Source organism: Balaenoptera acutorostrata, chromosome 12 (genome assembly GCF_949987535.1).
Source record: "Balaenoptera acutorostrata chromosome 12, mBalAcu1.1, whole genome shotgun sequence".
Lineage (NCBI taxonomy): Eukaryota > Metazoa > Chordata > Mammalia > Artiodactyla > Balaenopteridae > Balaenoptera > Balaenoptera acutorostrata.
The window spans coordinates 64,623,286-64,646,325 of record NC_080075.1 but is presented as its reverse complement, the minus strand read 5'-3'; the positions used below and the strand labels follow the sequence as shown (position 1 = coordinate 64,646,325).

Genomic DNA, 23,040 nt, shown 5'->3' with positions numbered 1-23,040 from the left:
TCAAAAAACAAGGCTGTAAGAGGATTACCTGCAACTTGATTCTTGGCAGCAAATAAACACTTTGACTCTAAATCACACAGTGTCACTTTCAAAAAGATTCTGTGTCTGAGATGAGAAAGATGACTCGTCCTTTTACTTTAAGGCTGTCAGTTCCGGCATCACAAGCAGCCCCAGTGCTTCTCTCAGAAGGCAGGCCTTTCCCAAGGAATCCTTGTTAAAAAAAAAAAAAAAAAGGTGTCGTTCCCCCCCCAGCCCCCGGCCCAGCAATCAAGTGTACAGCACAGGGATGCTGCTGAGAGAGAAACTTAAAACCTACCTGTTGTCAGTCACAGATCAGAAACACGCCCATCTCGTCATTAGAGTCAAACTCATTCACCATGTGTAAGAGAAAGGTTTTATAGTGGGAAACCCTAGGGTTTTACTGATGCTGAAGAAAGAGGTTACCAAGCAAAACAGGGGAAACCTCATTAAGAGGGGACTTTGACAGGAAAAAATAGCATATTTTTCATACATTTCAGAGGCATCAATTTAAGAATGAACTATAAACAGACCACTGTTGAGTCGCTTCAAAAAAAAATCTCTTGACTCTTTAGGATGCCCTCCAAAGTGATATTTTTTCAGTATAAGACAATTTTTACAAATTCAGATTAAATTATTATTATTATATTAGTATGCCTCTTCATCAATTCAAGGGCAAGGGACAAATTGGTTCCACATATCCGCTTTCAAATAAGACATTAATAAAACAAGGAACCATCTCAAGTTCCACATACTCCTAGAGAACGGCTTAAGTGCCACGCTCGCATCAACTCCAAACTGAGCCACTGCCGTTGCAGTCCTGGTGTCCCAGTTACGGAGCAGAGTCAGGAATACGGGTAGCTCTGTATGCTCACAGATGTTTAAGTGGAATTTTAAAAGCCCGACAGCAGGTCCTATACAGACTCTACTTACACTCACGTTGTCAATGGGAAGAAGCTGCCGTGGCTGTTAGGAATGCCTTACGGACCCAGAAAAAGAACAGGACTTCCATCATTCTACAGCAGCTTAGCACGATCTGAAAAAAGTCCCTCTCTCCCCTCCTTAGCATCATGAGGCTAATCAAGATTTCACCAGCTCACACGCTGTAATGATGGACAATGTGTGAACAGTGAGGGGAGGGATCCAGCACTGTTAAGGGAAGAAAAAAATCAAAAAACCAAAAACTCAAAAATAAAGCTCTCAAGTGTATATTACCTTTTTTTTTCCCAATATTTATTAAATGACATTGACTTGATTGGAACTGGCAAACGTTTTTCATGACTAGTGATGGATCCATGAGTAGCTGTTTCTAGAATTAGTACTTTAGGAAAACACATAGGCATGAATAAAATATAACAGTAACAGGAAATGGGCAATGCTGCAGCACACAGTTTCTTAAGCACCTCAAAGGATACAAACTCCTTTTAAAGGACACTTCTTCACAGACAAGTGAAATGAAGCACTGAAACCTCTAAAGTTAAACAATACAAGATTCTGAAAGTAAATGGCATCTTAATGGTTAAAATATGAACAATGGTGAAGCGCAGCAACCTCTAAAATCAGTCATCTCCAGCTGTTTCGATATTGACTAAGTATTAAGCCAAGACAACGCATATTCTGGTTTCCCTTCTTCCAAGAACACCTCAATTTTTAAGTCTTAGTCTCTCTGGACAATACTGGTAGGTAATATTTACACTGACAATTCTCTTACAAAAAAATCAGTCTTGCCAGCACTGAAAAATAACGAGTATAAATCTCTCAATGCTTTGATCTAGTTCTTGAGTGAGTGCAGTTTAGATCTAGAAAGCCTTAAAAACTCAAACAGGCATGAAAAATATAACTGCACGTGCACAATTAACATCACTCCCCCTTACTCTATAAAGCTGGAAAAGAGAAGAGTTCATAATTGTTAGTATTTAACAAAAAACCATCTATAGAATTCAAAATAGTGCCATAGTTCCCTCGGTTCGTAATATAAAGCATTAGAGAAGGCATGATCTAGTAATACTGAATCACAAACCCAAGTTCAGGTGTCCTGAGTTTCCAATAGCAGGAAGGTAATGGTAGCCAGCTTTCAGAATAATGCTATAAGCAATTTAGTTTGCTGTCCACGGAAGATAAAGCTGTTCCTGAAGTTATGCTGCCCTATGTAGGACACAGAACTAGAGGAAGAAAAACAAAACAAAACAAAACAAAAACTTTTAAATAGAAATGAATATTTTGTATATATTTACACAAGATGTATATATATTTATACACATTTTTATGTATATACATTTTATATGTATATAAAAAACACCATTAGAACTAAACATTAATGCAAGGATCTATAGTAGCAATTTTTTTCTAAGGTATAAAAGGCTACACCCAACAATGAAACGTTTTCTCAAGACACATTGATGAGAATTGCCCAGAAATGAGATACCAAAAGGCCATGTCTCTTAGGGTACCACTTAGAGATATAAACCCATAACGTTAGCCCATAACGTTATAAGAGATATAAACCCATAACGTTATAAGGCTTATAACACAGCAAACGGCTCCCCAGTGAAGTCAAAGAAGGATCCAAGTGTCTGCACACAATTTTCTTCCCATCTGGGGTCAGCACAGTGGCAGCCAGAGCTACACTACTAGCCTTTGGTACAGCTGTTGAGGGCCAGGGTGGGAGCAGGCTGCGGGGGCGTAATTACACAGCAGTGAGAAAGAAAAGCTTAAGTAGCCCATACGGCATCCGTCCCATCTTTTCCAGGCCAAATGAGGCCACTTTTCTACCTTCTTTCACGTCTCACCTTCGCACTGAAATTAAGGTGGTATATGTAGGCAGCTAAGCCATAGTCACTGGCATTAAAAACAACAAGGAGAAAGTCCCACCAGGAAAGGGGAAGGAGAGTTCTCCCTTGAGCAATACCCTCTTCCTGGGCAAAATGTTCTACTGGTCCCCAAGGAAGAGAAATCACTAACTGGCTATGGATTTCCAGAATGGGTGGAAAAGAGCGTTTTAAACAGCCCTCCATCCTCACCTTCCCACGCACGTGAACTCCTCTGAGTGTTACACGCCCCTCTTCATTTTCTCAGAGCACAGAGTCGCCCTTTAGTCTGAACCCCAGCTTCTTTTCCACCCAGTCCTCACAATACAAAGCCAAGACCAAAACCGCAACACATGCACACAAGCAGCTCGTCAGCCGCAGGTACAGTCTAGCTAGACCTGCACTCGCAGACCAGAGCCAGCGGCCCGAGCAAGGGGAGCAGAGCTGGAGGCTCGCCGCCTCCCTAGGGCAGGCGGCGCAGGGTCGCGGTTACAGTCCCAGGTTTTCAGGGAAGAAAGGAAAAATCACACCCCCACCATACGACCCAGCAATCCCACTCCTGGGCATATACCCTGAGAAAACCATAATTCAAAAAGAGACATGGGGGCTTCCCTGGTGGCGCAGTGGTTGAGAATCTGCCTGCTAATGCAGGGGACACGGGTTCGAGCCCTGGTCTGGGAGGATCCCACATGCTGCGGAGCAACTAGGCCCGTGAGCCACAATTACTGAGCCTGTGCGTCTGGAGCCTGTGCTCCGCAACGAGAGAGGCCGCGATAGTGAGAGGCCCGTGCACCACAATGAAGAGTGGACCCCGCTTGCCGCAACTAGAGAAAGCCCTAGCACAGAAACGAAGACCCAACATAGCAATCAATCAATCAATCTTCAAAAAAAAAAAAAAAAAAAAGACATGTACCACAATGTTCATTGCAGCTCTATATACAATAGCCAGGACATGGAAACAACCTAAGTGTCCATCGACAGGTGAATGGATAAAGAAGATGTGGCCCATATATACAATGGAATATTACTCAGCCATAAAAAGAAACGAAATTGAGTTATTTGTAGTAAGGTGGATGGACCTAGAGTCTGTCATACAGAGTGAAGTAAGTCAGAAAGAGAAAAACAAATACCATATGCTAACACATATATATGGAATCTAAAAAAAAAAAAAAGGTTCTGAAGAACCTAGTTGCAGGACAGGAATAAAGACGCAGACGTAGAGAATGGACTTGAGGACACGGGGAGGGGGAAGGGTAAGCTGGGACGAAGTGAGAGAGTGGCATGGACATATATACACTACCAAATGTAAAACAGATAGCTAGTGGGAAGCAGCCACATAGCACAGGGAGATCAGCTCAGTGCTTTGTGACCACCTAGAGGGGTGGGATAGGGAGGGTGGGAGGGAGACGCAAGAGGGAGGAGATATGGGGATATATGTATACGTATAGCTGATTCACTTTGTTATACAGCAGGAACTAACACACCATTGTAAAGCAATTATACTCCAATAAAGATGTTAAAAAACAAATCACACGCCCACATCCCCCTGGAACACTGCTCTCTGGGTCATAAACTTCTCCCATGCAGTCTGATGATGAAATAGCTAGAGAATGCTTCAGAAGCTCATTCTATCTCTGGCCCTCATGGCAGTGCCCTAGGGACCCACTATTATTGAAAATTAAGACATGTTCTTTATGTGCATCTCATTCCTGATTCACATCTATGAAGAACAAACCTCAGAACAATCCAGCTTTCATACCAATGCTAGCACAACACAAAAGCAAACAAAGATGTCAGATTGTTTTGTTTTGTTTTGTTTTTAATTCAGAACGTAATAGGAAGAGAAAACCCTCCTCCATCAGAAAGAAAAGAAAAAAGCTTATTTAAAAAACGATCATGTCAACTTAGTCTTTTCTACCCTCCTGTTAACCTACTAATGGCTGGCTTGGTGTCGGGTCTTACAGGTGATACTCACGTAATACTCACTTTGTGCTCATGACTATACCAAGGGTTCCCCCTTTATGAAGCTATGATTGAAGAAAAGTCCCATCTGAGTTATCTAATGTCTCACAAATCCCAACCTTTGGTTCAGCTAGCAACTACTCTTGATGGAGAAGAGAGAGAACCCAAAGAAGAGAAGTGTGACCAGAGGAGGACTGCTCTCAAAATTGGATCAAACACTACAGGATGCATTTTACGATGCTCTGAAAATATGTTACCTAAAAAACTGCTACTTTTTAAGAAATAATTTCACTGAAAAGTATTATTTTTGCCTATAATTAAGTAAGTTCTTCAGTCCCTCTATCATCCAAATTTTCTTCCTTCCTCAGCAAAGTAGGTGAGCTCGTTAAAGTCTCAAACGATCTTCCTTTGCCTCATCACTATTCCCATCCCGTGAGATCCTGACCTTGCTCGTAAGATTTATGGCTCGTTCTTCACTGTCCTGGCTTTATGAAAGTCCATTCTTTTTCTCTTTCTCCCTCCGCTCCCTGTCCCTTACCCCATCCCCGTTCATATTCCCTTTGGGACTGTTAACTGATCTAACTGTTCCCTCCTTCATCCGTCCTTCTTCTAGTGTCCCCAAGATGACAGAGGCCACCTTTCTCAAATCCTCAGTGTCAACACCTGAGACTCACATAATTATGGCAATATCTCCATAATATTTCCTCCAATGCCTTCTTTTTTTTTTTGGCTGCTCCACGCAGCCATGTGGGATCTTATTTCCCGACCAGGAATGATCAAACCCGTGCCCCCTGCAGGGGAAGCCCAGAGTCTTAACCACTGGACCTCCAGGGAAGTCCCTCCATTGCCTTCCTTGATGTTTATAATTTAGCTGTGGAAATTATTTCTAGCCCAGGACTTCAAATAAAAATTAAATTTTATATAACCGTACTTTATAATGTTGGAAGCATAAATAAGTCATCACGTATCTATTCTCACCCTGCAAAATATAAGTTGCGCATTTGGAAGTTACTTTTTAATCTATTAGCAAGACAATGCATTTATTGACCAATCAAAACTTCCCAACCACTGCACATACACTATTCTAAAACTCACCTTTCAGTATATAATCAGTTAACAAACTCGGAACTTTTTCACTATCCTCTTTCATGGCACGAAGAACTGCAAAATAAAGGAGAAAGAAAATACAACAATTTCAAATTCAGATAACCTCAATCATGGTAGCCTTAGTCTTAATTACATGATATAACCAATTCATGCAAATTGACTATTTTCTGGATGAGAGAATGCAACTGCAAATGTTCAAGAATTTGTTATAGTTGAATAAGTCCTCGTTCAGGTAAGAATACTGCAGCTACCTGAGAGCTATTTCTCTGATTTAAAATTTCTTAACAGTGGAGGCAGGAAACAGGAGCTGGGTTATTACACAGAGCCCCAGTTTTGTCACCATAAATACTGGCAAGTGAGTTACCATAATGTACACTTCTATGAGCTCTGGAGAGGAGAACCTTGGTGCTGCAGGTCTCATGAGCTGGAGGAACTCTTAGGGAAATGAAGAGTTAGCCGTACTCTCCAAGGAGCACATCAGTCAGCTTTCTTGGAAACTTTTAAAGAAAAAAACAAAATGAAGAACAGACTTCCATGAAGCAAGCACCCAGCCAGGCTGCTTACTTCTTGATACTCCAGAGGCACCTGGGTGATTTCGCCTCATCCTAAAGAGAATCTTTGACAATTTGATCTCTAAGCAAAGACAAAATAGAAAACACAGCTGCTATTACAGTGGTTAAAAAACATCTAGACCACCTATACTGCCCTTTCACGGTGACTGCCAACTCAAACTCTCCAGAGCATCCTGGGGAAAGGCCTCACTATTCTCCCCCAGACGTCATGACAAGACAACCTAGTGTAACCGTCAAGTCAGTCTTCCTGGGTTTAAACCCCGGCTCTGCCACTTCCTAGCGGTGGGACTGTGAGCAAGTTACTTAATCACCCAGTTCCTCATCCGTAAAATGGGAATAATCATTAGACTTGTCTCAAAGGGTTGCTGTGAGTATTAAGTTACTAATTCAGGTGTAAAGGACTTAAACTAGTACCTGGAACATAATATACGCTATGTAAGCATTACCATCATTATTAGCACAACTAATATTATTCTAATTCTTATCACTACTATTATTGCACCTCCAACAGCTTCTATGAAGAAGGATACATATCTAAACACTGCCTGTCTCTACGGGGCTTCCCCTGCAGTAACATCTATAGGTGGGGACGGCAGAGGCTCAGATTCTCCCCAGAATTTTCAGGAGATAACTCACGTTTCTTAAACTTTCAGAGTAAAGGCTATCCTTCCAGCTACTGTCTTCATGTAGTATATTAACTTGGACACTCATTTACACACCCTACATACATTCACTCACCCCAAATTCCAAGTTGTGCCAGTCTATAAAGACATCATCTAAGGATCGGCCTAGGACATTCTGATGTGGGAATTATGACAACTTTGGTTTGGCCAAGTATGTGTTTGTCCTTGATCTGAGAAGCTGAGATCCCTCAGTAATTCTTGGCTTCTAGGCAATATTTGTGCTCTCTTCTTAGAGAAATACTTAATGTTCAGTATTTCTGCTTCCAATCGTATTTTAGATTTGTTTTCAGTTCTACATAAAATCACGTACCAAAAACCAGCACTATTAAAATCCAGCATTATTAAAAAGTGCGGCGGACTGGAAATTATGGGACGCAGCCCTGTAATGAACCATTCTCCTGTGTGATCCTGGACACTCATTCTTCCTGAAAAGTAGAGGGCTAGCCACCCAGTTAATCTCTTAATTCTTTATTTTATACAGGCTGGCATCACATAAGTATGAAATGTTCTGGAAAAGTATTGTTCAAAGGAAAGAATAAAAGCTTCAGGTTAGCAAGCAGGCTGCTTGCAAATAAGACATTTCTTTCCTCGTGCTCCCCCCACCCATGCCTCGATCACCTCAATTTCCAAAATCAATATCATCATTAATATCCACTCATGTGATGCTCCCTCGTTCAGCTCCCTCTGTAATTCACAGTTATCACAAATATTTATAAATAGAAAGAACCAAACAGATCAGCAAATTCAATCCCTTCAAGAAAAACAAGGCCAAGAGATTGACTTATCCCAAATCACACATACATTAATTTATTTAATATGAGGTAAAGAGAGCAAATATTTTAATCCTCATTTTTCACTGTGACTGAGAGAGTGTAAATGACTTCCAAGGATATCCCTATAAGTAACGGATAGAACCAGAATTCAGGGCTCATTTATGGCTATCATAAATATACATTATATTGAATGTTTCTGAAGTCTAACAAATTATTTTAAAATGCAAGCCCATTGAAGGTGGAGTATTTTTGTCTGCTTTGTTAACTGAAGTATCCCAAGTGCTCAGAACATGGCCTGGCACAGAGTAGGCCTTCATTAAATATTTGCTGAGTGAATAAATATTCTTAAATTATTACTATCAATTTCTTTTCTACCTGTAACTACCTACCTTGGTTTCTACATTCCTAAGAAAGGAGAGTGTTTTAGGCTGCATTTCTAAATCTTTCCTACTGAGTTTCTGACAGTCATACTAATATAAGATCCATGAAGCACCTTATTAATTGATAAATGGATATATTCTTAAATATACAAGAAGTGATGGGAAATTGTTACATGTTTCCTCCAAAAGTTCAGCTTGTAAATGTTTCAAAAGATAAGAAAAACAGGAAAAATACAAGTCAACTCTAGATTGAGTGCTGTGTTTGTCACAACCATTTATGGTTTCATTCTCAAAAGAATAAATGATGACATCCATCATTTACTATCCTAAATTGACAAAATAAAACAATAACAGAAACAAAACCAGCCAACTAAAATCAGTGTTTAGAATCAGCAAAAGTAAATAAGGTAACAGTTTAATTTTGTCTTTGCTTACTTTTTGTTAATATTTGAAGATCTTCAATAGATGGTGGTCCATTTTTCTTCTCATAAGGAATGACTGTTGTCAAGTACTGCCAAGTTAAAAAAAAAAAAGTGTCACTTAAATCTGAATTACCTTCTCTGCAAAAATTTGATACAGCTACTAGAAGGTTCGTTTTATAACATGAGAAACATGAGCCACTTCAGTGATGAACACAGGTATCTTACTATCTCAGCTGGAACTCATTTTTTTGCCCACCTGTTTACATAAATATCTACTTTTTCGCCTTTCAATTATTGAAAATTTCACAGGAGTAAGTCTGAGAGTGATGTGTCCAATTTGTTCATTTTTAAAGAGAAGTCTTATCTAACATTCTCCTTGCATACTTCAACACATTTTTGAAATGGTAATTTAAACTAAAAACATAACCATTCTGCATAACAAAATAGTTCCCAACAGTCAAATGATTCTGTTTTAGACCATTTTTTTCTGGTTGAACAAAACAGTCACATGGATAACTTGACAACTTTAAAAATGAATACCAGCTTTCTCCAGAAGCTAAAAAAGAAACACTTACCCAAATAATTTTAAAGATGTATTACTATTATTTTAAATTATTGTGTAAGTAGTTATAAATGCTTAAAGGTATTAAAGGAAAAGAGAAAAGTGAAAGGAGATAATGGCCTAATGAATAATGAAAATTCATGTCTGATATTGAGACAAACTGCCTAGTTCACTACTGTAAAGGCTCACAAGTATCAGTTATGTCCTATAACTATGTCCCTTGAAAGCATAATCTAAAAATTATTGTCCAGATTCTCCTATTCTGGCCACACCACCAAAAAATGTATAGTTCAATGTAGTTTGCATGTGCTTATCTAGAGATCTACTAGTTTTTTTTTTACTTGGAATCTCTCCAGACCCACCCATTATTTAGCCCCAGTCCTGAATCTCAGCTCTATTCCTAATCCTCTTTGGGCAATTTTATCCCACTCATAATCAAAAAACAAAATAGAATTGCTTAACAATAACTGATTACAAAGAATTGTTTCAATCTCTAAGAAACTTAGTTTCCACCATCTTTACGGTGTAGGCCTCTCCAAGATGATGCCCAGTTGTATAACCAAACATGTTTCTTTGTAAAGAATACACAAGAAGCCAAAACACGCCCTCCTGGGGCCTCGCTAATAGCATGCATGTCGGGCAACTTGTAGAAGCACCAGGAAGCCGCACCTTGGCATGCATGCTGTCTAGCCACACTTTCAGGCCTTCCTGCCCCACTCCCACATGTTGGGTCAGTTTGGAAGTTATTCTGCCATCTTGTGGGTTTGAGAGAGGTGAGAGGCACCAGAACAAAAAATAAAAAAAAAATTCAACCATCCCTTAATGGAGTCCACTTATGAGCTGCAAATGTCAGTGTGAAGGATTATTTAATGTTGATTATTTCCCTTCTTGAGTAATACAGAACTATCTGCAGTAAAAACCTAGGCTCAAATGCCTTATTCTGATAAACTGCCTACAAGCTACACTCTGCACACTTTCTCACTCTTAAGAACTAAATTGAAGAGTTTTCTTTTTAAAGTGAAGATTTCAATTGTGAAAATTCTAAGCACATTCAGTGTAGATGTGTTTCCCATGCTCTTGACATTCCTTAAGTCATTATATCAAAAAATGCTAATAAAAAGCAAACTGCTACACATTTGACTGTATATTTATATCCATGTATAATTTGGTATAAATAATGTCTCATGCCTCATTCAGCAGACAACTGAGTTGACTGACCACATGATACACCTTAAAAGCACATGAATTATCATTTAAAAGTAGGTAAGGATGCTCTATAAACATTTTGACCTAGAACTGTAGTCTAAAAGATACCAACATCTGGCTTTCTTTCCCCCAAAATGAGATCTTGTTTCTTAAACTTTTAGAATTACAGTAGCATATTCTAGTTTAGTTATTTTCACAGCTATATATTCTACACATGCAATTCATTAAGTCAATATGTTAACAGCTATTCGTTTAAAGGTAAAAGTGAAAAATAGAGTTCTAAAACATGTATTAAGAATACACTGAATCTACTGTCTAATCTGAAAGATGCTTTTTCCTAAAAGGAAATTCTATGCATTATCAAGGCTATAAATATAATGAACTTTCATTTCTTTAAGCAATAGTCTTAGTAGATTAGTAAGACTGCCAGCTTTCAGGACCTTCACTTACACAGAGAATGAAAAAACAGAGAATGAAGAAAATAAGAATAACCAAGCACCTGTTTCTCTCCACCTGAATTTCCAAAGGTGTGGCGGAGGCCATTCTGAATGACATTTGAGATCCCTTCCATGCTGAAGCGCTAAAGGCAGCGATATACGGCCCAGAAGAAAAGGACAGAGAAAGAAGTTCAAAGACTATTAGTAAGAATGTACCATGATGACTTATGTACCCAAGAGGCAAGCAGTTAGAAAATGCCACTAACTCATTCAGATAAAGCAGACAAAATCATGCTGTTTTAAAATCTTTTGCTTCCATTTCTTTGCAAGTCAAATGCAAAAGCAACTACTTTCATGCAACTATATATGAAGATTTTTCCTGACGTAGCTGATAAATGTGCTCCAATATAAACACTGTAAATTGTACACATATTTGTTTTATGCAAAATTTACCACATAACTTTAAAGATACCTTTTGATATTGTTTACCTACATTTTTTCAAAAGTCTGAAAACTTAACACTGACAGTATGCATATTTTCAGTCTAAGTTTGCACATTTCTACCATAAGTTTGGAGAACATTAACATAACATTTGGCAAATGAAAATGCTGTTACTCGGAGAGCTGATTATTGCTTCCCACTCACTCTTCAGGACACCTGCCATCGCCTTGGGGCAGAAAATTCGAACTAGAAGAGCACATATGCTTCCTGGAGGGCAGAGTGGATCCCATGTGCCAGCGAGGTCCCCTAAGACTTTTGCAGACTTTTCCATTCTGTTTCTAGGAAACAATTCTAGCTTTTTTCTCCCAGCAACCTCCAAGACTTCCTAGAATTCATTGTACTGAAAAGGGAATATTGTTTTCCTACACTACTCATCTTGATTTGTAACCAGTCTACAATGTCATCAGACAGTGAAAAAGAGTCCAGTGGCACCTCTGTGGCTGCTCAGTCAAAGGACTGCGATGGCTCCTCTTACCGCATGGCTAATAAGGGGAAAGGCATTCTGAAAAGGAAGTTCAGTCCTGATTCACCGGATGCTTCCTCCCCCCGTAATTTTATAGGGGTGAGTTGAATCAGTAAATACATTTGAGGAGTCAACATAAAGAGTATTTTACCAGGCCCTAATGAACAGAAAAAAGGAAACTAAGGCAATGGTTTCTGCCCTCAAGAAAGGCATAGTGTAGCCCAGTGATTCTCAAAGTGTGGTCCAGGTCAAGACAGCTCCACCAAACATGCTGTACTTTGCTAGCAGTGTAACTCTTCTTTTGATGAAGTAGGCTAGTTTTAAAAGAAAACCTACAGATAACCATATCTGCAGATTTTTCACATGCTATCATATAACTTGTTCACATTTTTTTTTTTTTTTTTTTTTTTAAGGATTTTCTTATTTATTTATTTATTTATTTATTTATTTTTGGCTGTGTTGGGTCTTCGGTTCGTGCGAGGGCTTTCTCCAGTTGCGGCAAGCGGGGGCCACTCTTCATCGCGGTGCGGGGACCGCTCTTCATCGCGGTGCGCGGGCCTTTCTCTATCGCGGCCCCTCCCGTCGCGGGGCACAGGCTCCAGACGCGCAGGCTCAGCAATTGTGGCTCACGGGCCCAGCTGCTCCGTGGCATGTGGGATCTTCCCAGACCAGGGCTCGAACCCGTGTCCCCTGCATTAGCAGGCAGATTCTCAACCACTGCGCCACCAGGGAAGCCCTTGTTCACATTTTTTAAAGAGATTATCAAAAGAAAGGACCTCTTAGCCTCCAGCGTCTGCAATAAAACTTACGGGAAAGTCTTTTCAAATAAACAAGTCAGCTCTTTTTTTAAAAAAATTATGTCTATCAAACGTAGTTCCTTTCAAAAGCAACAAAGAGAAGAATACTGAATTTTCTATATTACTTCACTCCATTATCTACAGGCATGTTAAAGGCAGATACAAATTCAGAAAATCTCAAGCAAGATGAAGCATTTTAGAATCCATGTATCAGAAAACTAAGGTATACTTCATATTTGAACAGTGTATTCTAAAAACACCATCTTTACCTTTCCCAGTTGGAAACCTAATTCCCGTCTCTTGCGGGTGGGGGTGGAAGCAGTTTATGCAAATTTTTAAATTCTTAAGCTGTAATTTAAATTTCTTTATTAAATATCCAGTTGTGGACATTACTGAGCCATTTCAACTGCCAATAGCCTGAGTATTTGTGAAAGATGGCTTTCATGCAACCAGGCTTAGTGGAAATAAATGAAAATGCAATCATGTGAAGCCACAGTAACTTAGGAACATAAAAAACGAAAGAAGTTAAGTAAAGGAACTCCCAGTAGAACCTTTGCCCTTGCGGCTGATGACAGCTGAGTCAGTAGTTGTGGCCAGTCAGGCCCCACTGTATCCTGACCAGGCAAGCAACACGGCAGCCAACTAGGTTCAACTGGGAAAATGACAGAACAAGAAAAATCAGAACATTCAGGGGAAGCACAAAGAAACCAACTATGAGATACTGCTGAGAACGTTTCACCCCCAACGCTCCAGCTGCCATCAACTCCCACCTCCCCAGAAACCACTTAGTAACAATTTTCTCCCTTTACTGCATGTTCAAACTCTTCCTCTCTGCTAGCTCTTTCCCACATTGCCAACTTTAAATTCTGAAACCCTCAACCTCTCTTTCCCCAGGGTTTCCAGAAACAGCTCTGCCCAGCATCATTTCTTTGATGCCAAGGTCTGTGGACACCTTTCAGATCCCTCGCAGACATCCAGTAAGCTCTCCTCCCTGCCTGCCTGGGTTCCTAGACACCACACTCTCCCAGAGTCCCCCCTGCCTCTAGGCTGCTTCTTCTGAGAAGTGCCTCTTTCTTTGCTCACCTCTTATATACTGGTGTTTCCCAGGGATTGTGTCCCTATTTTTTTTCTCATGCACATTCTGACTTTTCCCACTTCAACTTCTGCCTCTGTAGATCTACAGCTCCACTTTACTAAGAGCAATAAAGTGCTTGGAACAGAGCCTGGCACAAAGGAAGGGCTCAAGAAACACTAGCTACCTTTATTTTAATTTCCCTCCTGAGCTTCGGACTTGTATGTTTAGTGGTCTGTTGGACACTTGTACTTAAACATTCCAAAAACACATCATATCCAAGACTGAATTCATCTTCCTCTCCCCCAGAAATTTTTTTTTTTATTAAAAGCCTGTTTCTCCTTCAGCATTCTATACCTCTCTCCTTCATTTATTCATTCTTTCAAAAAATATACTGAGTCACATATTATTCCAGGTATTAAGGATTCAAAGCGAACACATCAGCCAAGGCCCCTCCCACCCTCATGACCTGACATTCCAGCCTAAGAGGAGCAGAAAAAATAAAACAAGTAAAGGAACTAGATAACTGCAGATAATGCACGCCCTGCCAATAGCTACAACAATTAAAACCTGGATGCCTACTTTATACTGGGAGGTCAGAGAAAAGTTCTCCTAGGAGGTGACATTTGAGCTGAAACATGAATTATACACCCTCCCAGATGAGCTACAAAGGACAAGGGACAAGAGATCCTCTCAGAACAAAACCAAAAGCAGCCAAACTGGCCAACCAAGGAGTTCACCCTGCGGCCAGTGAGCAGGGGTCCTGTTATTCTTCTGCAGCAGGATGTGAAACAGTAGCTACTGAGTATTTCCATTCTCCCCTCCTTCCAATAAGAAGGTTTTATTACAGCGGCCCTGTTCTCTCTCCATCTTCATGTGCTGGATGTGCTGAAATGGGAGGCTTACTCTTTGTACCATAAGGAGCTACATCATCCAGAGCTGAGGGGAAGGACAGACATCCCCCGAAGATACTGTGCTAGATGCAGTTACTGTTGAAGAGATTTGCATATCTCACTTCGGGGAAGGGGTACACATGTTCTATCTATGCCACCCCAAGGCAGAAATCAATGACCCAATCATGGCCCCTCCCTTCTCCAGAGCCCCAACCGATAGATTCAACCGCCTTAATATCTCTGAAATTCAACTATTTTCCCATTGCTGTCACTTCCTTGGCGCAATTCTTTCCTGATGACAGCAACAGCCTCCAAATCAATTCCTTATCTCTAGTTGTCTCCTTCCGATTACTTTCTCCTTGAAACTCTGAAGTTACCCTTCCAAGAGACAAATCTGAATATGTAACAAGCCACTCAAAACCTCTCCTTGGTTTCCTACAGCCTTTAAATAAGGACCAAATGCCATAGCGAGGCATACAGTACAAAGCCCTCCATTTTCTGGCTTCTACTTTGTTACTCCACACCCCCTTCTTCTTGACTCACTTCCTCCCTCGACTTCTAGCCATAATGAACAAGCTGCGGTTGCCCAGGCGCCCTGTCACCCCCAGGTGGTTGCCCACACCACCCCCTCTGCTCGGTACGCCTGTCCCCTCCTTCCTCTGCTTGTCCTCAGGATTCAATTCAGACCCCTCAACCAAACTCGGGGTGACAGTAATGCACACACACCGCTACCACAGGACGGTACCAGGCACAGAAAGCACTGAAAACGTGGTAGCTGTTTTGAATATAGCAATAATTGCCCTATCCCTGGGTTTCTCAACCTTGACACTACTGACACTGAATTACAGATATGTAATTCTTTGATGTGGGAGCAGTCCTGTGAATTGTAGGATGTTGAATGGCATCTCCGGCCTCTACTCAGCCGGAAGCCAGTGACACACACCCCCGCCAAGTAGTGACAGTGACAAACGTTTCTGGACATTACCTAATGTCTCCTGGGGGACAGAATTGGCCTGGTTGAGAATCACTGCATGTGCATTGGATGGTCTGTCATCAGATCCCCTGCCCACAGGTAGCATGTCCCTGGAGGCTGGGATTTACTCTGCATCCTTAACACCCATGCCTGGCACATAATTACATATCAATATATGTTTGTCTAATAGCACTACATGAAAAGATAAAAGTTTAATTTGCCACGTAGATGGACCTTGAAGGCATCACGCTAAGTGAAGTGAGTCAGACAGAGAAAGACAAATAGTGTATGATCTCACTTATATGTGGAATCTTAAAAAAATAAAAACCTAAACTCATAGAAAAAGCGATCACACTTGTGGTTACCACAGGTGGAGGGTGTGGGGAGAGGGGACTGGAGGAAGGTGGTCAACCAGTATAAACTTCCAGTTATGAGGTAAATAAGCACTAGTGATATAATGTACAACATGATGACTTTACTTAACACTGACAATATGATGTATAAGAGTAAAGCCTAGGACTTCTCGTCACAAGGAAAACCTTTTTTCTCCTTTCTTCTTTCTTTTTATTTTATCTATATGAGAAGATGGATGTTAGCTAATCCTACTGTGGTGATCATTTCACCATATTTATAAATCAAACCTTCATGCTATATACCTTAAACTTACACAGCAATGTATGGCATTTATTTCTCAATAAAACTGGAAAAAATAAAGAGTTTTTTTCTTTTAAAGTGGGGATGAAGCACAAGATCTAAAAAACAGAGCAGAAAGAAAAAAGAAAGTTTTGGTTAGGTTAACTTTTCATAAGCTCAAACCCATCTCAAAATCTTTAAGGAGAGAAATGATGTCAGATACCCCTTTTGTATGCCCACAAAGCACAAGCCCATCCTCAGCACGCAGGAGGCACTTGATTGATCGTCATTGGCTTCAACTGCAAAATTTTTCAGCAATTACTTCCCGTAACGGTGAAATACTTCCAGATTTTTTTTTTTTTTAATGAAACCAGGAGTCACACCTTAGTCAAAAGTATTTGGAATCAGAAAATTTTTCAACAGTCTTCTTGGATAGAAAAATGTTGGACTAGAAATCAGAAATCTGGGCTCTCTCCCAGCTTTGCCACTAACTGTGTGACATGACAGCAGTCCCTAAGCCTGCCGAGGCCCATTTCCTCATCTGTGAAATGGATGATTAAATGATGTCATTTTTAAAGGTCTTCTTATTTGTAACTTCTGTGAATCTACAAGTTAACTCCACCTAGAAGATACATGATTTCTTAGGAAGGCAAATCCAAACCATACATATGCACGCACACGCGTGCACACAGAACAGTACATGACTAAAAGGTCACATAAGCTATAATATTAGTGCTCTAGAATGACAGAATTGCCCAGCAAGCTGATACATTCAGAGCACACACACGCATGCACACAGAACAGTACATGACTAAAAAGTCACATAAGCTATGATATTAGCGCTCTAGAATGACAGAATTGCCCAGCGAGACGATACATTCAGAGCTGTCTACTCCCGTGGCTTCCTTTTTCTTCTGTGACATGAGTACACTTTGAAGAGAAGAGACTAGGTCTTAGTCTCTCCATCCCAGTGACCTGCACAGTGCCTGTGCCACAGCAGGCATTTATAAACGTCTGCTAAGCTGAGGTTGTAACACACCTAAGACCAGTCTTAGAGCCTGTGATAACCATATCGGGAGGCCTCTTGACTTCTTGCAGGAGAGAAACATTTTTAAAAGAGCTAAAAGGCAAAAATAATCTGAGGGTGAACAGAAGAAGGATGACATGATGAGATATAAAGTTTCTTGTCAAAGGTGTGAACAGCGGAGTTCTGGAAAAGCCCACTGAAGAACCTAGTCTGAGAAGTCAACATGAGATTAATAAAGATAAAATCATCCTGTTGACATGGTTTGTAAAACAGTGTAGTGAGTAAGAAATATAAAACCCCTGGGATAATAAAAGCGTAGCCAAGTAGAAGAAGGTCAATGAACTAGAAGGATCACAGAATGAAAAGACTACCAGCGAGACAAGGAAGGAAAAGGAAAAGAGCTCCGCAAAACACACAACAGGGCTTCCCTGGTGGCGCAGTGGTTGAGAGTCTGCCTGCTAATGCAGGGGACACGGGTTCGAGCCCTGGTCTGGGAAGATCCCACATGCCACGGAGCAGCTGGGCCCGTGAGCCACAATTGCTGAGCCTGCGCGTCTGGAGCCTGTGCCCCGCGACGGGAGGGGCCGCGATAGAGAAAGGCCCGCGCACCGCGATGAAGAGCGGTCCCCGCACCGCGATGAAGAGTGGCCCCCGCTTGCCGCAACTGGAGAAAGCCCTCGCACGAACCGAAGACCCAACACAGCCAAAAATAAATAAATAAATAAATAAGAAAATCCTTTAAAAAAAAAAAAAACACACAACAGAGTCTGCTTTACAACTGCCCTATAAATTCCAAAAACAATACACCCTCTTGGAAGGCAAAATGAGTTTAAAAAAGATAAAACCTCAGAGGCAGACTAAATTTACTTTTAGTAAACATCACCTCATTTAGGAACACTGCATTTACATGCTTGAGGGCAGATACAGTGTTATTAGGTGCTTATGGTACTTAACTGGGCCAGAGGGAAGACTCTCTCTATGCTTACATTTTGTAAGTTGGGGGGGGGGGGGTGGAGGGATGGAGGGAAGAAGAGAGGCATTTCTTGTTGAACATTTCTGAAGGTGACAGTGCCAGAGCCATGTCAAAGCACTGACAGAAGTTAAGTCTCAAGGTTATGAATGCTCGATGAAACAAAGGACATTCAATAAAGGGTTGTTACAGTTTAATTAAAATAACAGCAGTATTAAGTATGTCAGAAAGCCCAATCATGCCTCCAGGTAATCCACCACTTCTAGGTTTGAAGTAAAGGATCCAAATGTTCAAATTCAAAGCGAAGTGCCTGTGAAGGTTCTGTGAGTCTAAAATTATTTTGTAATCTATCCACCGCATCTTTATGAAGGAGTTAATAGCTCTGTAAAATGCCCTTCGCAGAATGCAATTTTTGATGGGAGCCCTTTTATAAGCAGGAAAATGATTAAGCATTACAGTATTCACTTTATTGTTCCCCTCACCGCTGACAAAGTGCCAAAGTAACGTGGCAAGGACAGGGGAAGGGGTTTACTGAGTTCAGGGCCTCAGTCACATGGTTCATACTGAGAATACTCACGACTGCCTCACGACCATTTGCTTCCCTGGCGTGAGTATGTATTAAAGTCTCAAAATCAGTCATTCTCTGGAAACTTTTCTCAGACGAAACCAGGAACAACAAAGTGTAAACAAGATATAGAAGAAAAAAAAAATCTATAAAAATCTGAAAGACAAAGAAATGAGCCAAGACCTCCATGCCCATCCACAATATGCCTGCACAGAACTTCCAGAGCCATGGGTTCCCTGCACCCACCTCTGTACAACTCTGTACATCCTCACACCAATGTACACTGGTTCTGTGAGCTAAGGCCTGTTGAGCTTTTGTTTACCCATTTATGAAATGGCAGCAACAATAATACCTGCTCTATAAGGTTGTTGTGAGGATTAAATGAAATAATCCACGAGAAGCACTTAGCAGGGTGTTCAACAAATATAAATGTTCAGAAAAAGTCTGGGCTGTATTCCCTTCAAAAGGCTAGACCAACATTTGGGACATAACTCCCAAACAGAAATAACCATACCTTTCTGCTTTTCTCCCAAACAGTAAACAACAGTATTTCAAGTTCTCCTCATATAAATAAAATGGCAACTGAGAAATAACCACCCTGATTATAGTCTCTAGCTTAAAAGGACTGAAGACAACACAAGGAAAAGATACTACTGTCTGAGACTGAATCAGCCAGAAAGCTTGAACAGAAAACAAGTAACACTTTTAGGTAATTCAAGGTCTTTCTGAATAATAAAAAGAAAAGAGCTAGAAAATACCACCTAAACTGAAAAGCAACACGGAATCAGATAGAGAGTTGTGGTTTGTTCATTCTCTTCCAGAGTCTTAACCATACCAACTCATTCTCTGCACAGTGTATTCACCAGCTCAACTCATTTCACAGAAAGCAGGATCCAAGACAGCGAAAAGCCAAACTAACCCAGAGGTCAGGAAATTCAGACTATTCCTGCTATCAAACTTTTCTTAGCTTTTCTCTTAAGCTTGAGGCCTCACCTGATCCCAGTGGCACAGATCTCTAACTAGCCAGGAAAGCTTTTAAAAATCTCAATATCAAAGCTCAATAACAGAAAAAAAGGTTGGGAAAAGCAATTAGGAAATGCTTTTTCATCTATTTCTGACTCTAATCTATGCTCTCACTCCATTAATATTCTTTATACTCGAGGTTCAAAAGAAAGTAAAATTCAAACATAATTATTGTTCTTTATACATCACATCATTTTTAGTAGTTTGAGTGACATGATTTCAAATATTAATTTATGGAATAGTAGTTAATGTTTTAGATAAAATTCTTAAAATAATCAAAATACAAAACATGAGAACAGCATAGAATTGAAAGCAATAGTTAAATGTAAAAAAAAAAAGTAAAAATATTCAAATAATTAGTAAGCTATTACCTAAGATGTAAAAATTGATCTTGCTTGTTTTGACACTTCTTCAAATCAAATAATTTTAATGTGAATGATAAATCAGTTATAAATGCAAATTCTACCAAAAAAATACTTTTTTGAAAAAGATCCAAGTGAGAAAAAATGAGTTACACCAAAGCAGATAAATATTTGAACATGTCTTAAATATTGAACTACTAATTTATAAGTTCAATCTCAAAGCAGAAAGATGTGAATGAATATTTTCAAAGTTAGGAGTTAAATGGACTAGCATCAATTTAAGTTTTTGTATATGAAGATCTTCTAAGATTTTTATGTAATTTAATCTTAATATGGTAATTAAGTATCAGCAAACATTTTCAAAGCTACTAAAACTAGAGTAAAATAATTAACCCTGGCAGTTTTATAAACTCTTTTCTGATACTTACAGATACTCTAAATATATAACAAGATCACAATTTCCTGGCATATTATGGCTTTTACGTGAATTTGTATCATACTAACAAATAATTAACAAACCTCTCCAAGACATAAAGGAGTCAAGAATAGACTCCTGGGCTTCCTTGGTGGCGCAGTGGTTAAGAATCCGCCTGCCAATGCAGGGGACACGAGTTCAAGCCCTGGTCCAGGAAGATCCCACATGCCACAGAGCAACTAAGCCCGTGAGCCACAACTACTGAGCCTGCGCTCTAGAGCCCGCGAGCCACAACTACTGAGCCCACGTGTCACAACTACTGAAGCCCACATGCCTAGAGCCGGTGCTCCACAACAAGAGAAGCCACCGCAGTGAGACGCCCGCGCACCACAACGAAGAGTAGCCCCTGCTCGCCACAACTAGAGAAAGCCCACGCCCAGCAACAAAGACCCAGTGCAGCCAAAAATAAATAAATAAAATAAATAAATTTATGAATAAATAATAAATTAAAAAAAAAAAGAATAGACTCCTGATTTTTATTACAGTAACTGCTGAGTCATAAAAGCTCACTATTACCAGTCTAACACCAAAAAACCATTGCAGAAAACGAATAGTGGATAATGGTAAGATTTCAAAAACTGCTGATAACATATTTCTCTAGGCAATACTACCTTTCAAAAAACAAATTTGTGGGCTTCCCTGGTGGTGCAGTGGTTGAGAATCCGCCTGCCAAAGCAGGGGACACGGGTTCGAGCCCTGGTCCAGGAAGATCCCACATGCTGCGGAGCAACTAGGCCCGTGAGCCACAACTACTGAGCCTGCGCGTCTGGAGCTTGTGCTCCGCAACAGGAGAAGCCGCGACAGTGAGAGGCCCGCGCACTGCGATCAAGAGTGGCCCCCACTCGCCACAACTAGAGGAAGCCCTCGCACAGAAACGAAGACCCAACACAGCCAAAAATAAATAAATTTAAAAAAAAATTTGCTTCACATCTAAAATAATTCGTAATTCATAGGTATGAATTATTAAAATAAACATGACACAACTAAGTTTCTCTCCACCCTACAATGACTTTCCATTTTATGCCTAACACCAATTTTTAGGAATATTCTTTGAAATAAATAAATGCAGAGAAATACTATCAAAGATCACCAACAAATTATTGTTGAAAATGTGTTAGTACTTACATTCAAGTATGTATACAGGGCAGACTTTATCCTCTCAACTACCACTACTTAGAAAAGGGGAGGACACAGCCCTTTTCCTCCTTCTCCTCTGCCTTCTTTAAACTACCTTTTATCACTGTGTATAAATACAATGTGCCCGGAGCACTGCCAACATTTTAATTTTTTTCATTTGCCCCCAATCTGGGGACAACTGGGCTACCTGCTGACTCTCTTCACCCAGTGTACTGGGCATCTGACACACACAGCACAAAGGGCTGTTGCCAGGTGGGGTGCCTGCGGCACGTGACTTGGAGATGGCTGGTCACCATCTGCGGGCACAACTCAGGCTGCTGGAGGGGCCCTAAGCAAAGGAGTAACTCAACACACTCTTAGGATAAAACAAGGCTACATTTTATAATAAATTTTAGTCACAATATAGTGATCTCTTTATCTTCACAAACTCGCTTAAATGGAGTTTACATCTTTTCTAATTTTTAATTTTATCAAATTTTAGTCTAAATCAGGGGCTGGCAAACTTTTCTATAAAGGGCTAGATAGTAGATATTTTAGATTTGCAGCCCACACAGTCTCTGTCACAACTATTCAACTCTGTCCTTGTAGCACCAAAGCAGTCATAGACTACATGTAAATGAAATGACATAGCTGTGTTCCAATAAAACTTTATTTATAAAACAGGCAGAGGGTTGATTTGGCCCTCAGGCAGTAGTTTGCTTTGCCAATCCCTGGGCTAAATCATCTTTAAAATTCCAAATTGAAAAGAAGGCACAACAACAACAAAAAGCCAGGTCCTTATTATTTTAAAAAGCACCAAATTCAAATAATTGTGCCAGAACAATTCCTTCCAGGCTTATTGCTAGCATAAATTAGAACAACTTCAGAACAATCTAATAGTAGCTGTCTAAACAAAAATAAATTTATCTTACCTTAAAGTCAGCTTTGGTCAAGATTAAATGAAAAAATATTACTGGGGCATTTTTGCATGTAAAAGAGAAACAAAATAGACTGACTATTAGTCAGAATATGAGCTAAGTGAGTCATAAAGACAGATGGAGCAATGCATCTGTGAAAGAAAAATATATACAAGAAAGAGCATCTATCATCCAAGCCCTAGCTCCTCCTCATCCTTAAGCAGTTAGCTCGCCAACCCCCAAAAGCAATAAATTAGGAAAATATGATTCTTTTTACAATGGAGTCACTGACTGCTAATACCCCAGAAGTTTTCAGAATAAAC

At 40.1% G+C, this 23,040-nt stretch overlaps 1 protein-coding gene across 2 annotated transcripts in view; it reads right to left on the bottom strand.

Annotated features, from left to right (window-relative positions):
• Positions 1–361: 361 nt before the first annotated feature.
• Positions 362–23,040, bottom strand: part of FEZ2 (fasciculation and elongation protein zeta 2) — a 44,481-nt gene continuing 21,802 nt past the window's right edge. The window contains exons 6-9 of one of the 2 annotated variants that reach the window (XM_057558113.1): positions 10,992–11,072; positions 8,738–8,813; positions 5,883–5,948; positions 362–2,180 (exon numbers count right to left, since the gene is read on the bottom strand). In XM_057558113.1, the coding sequence (XP_057414096.1) occupies positions 2,164–2,180; positions 5,883–5,948; positions 8,738–8,813; positions 10,992–11,072 (240 nt within the window). In that variant the 3' untranslated portion in view covers positions 362–2,163. The remainder of the gene's footprint in view (positions 2,181–5,882; positions 5,949–8,737; positions 8,814–10,991; positions 11,073–23,040) is intronic. The other variant, XM_028168821.2, reaches the window with a different exon arrangement.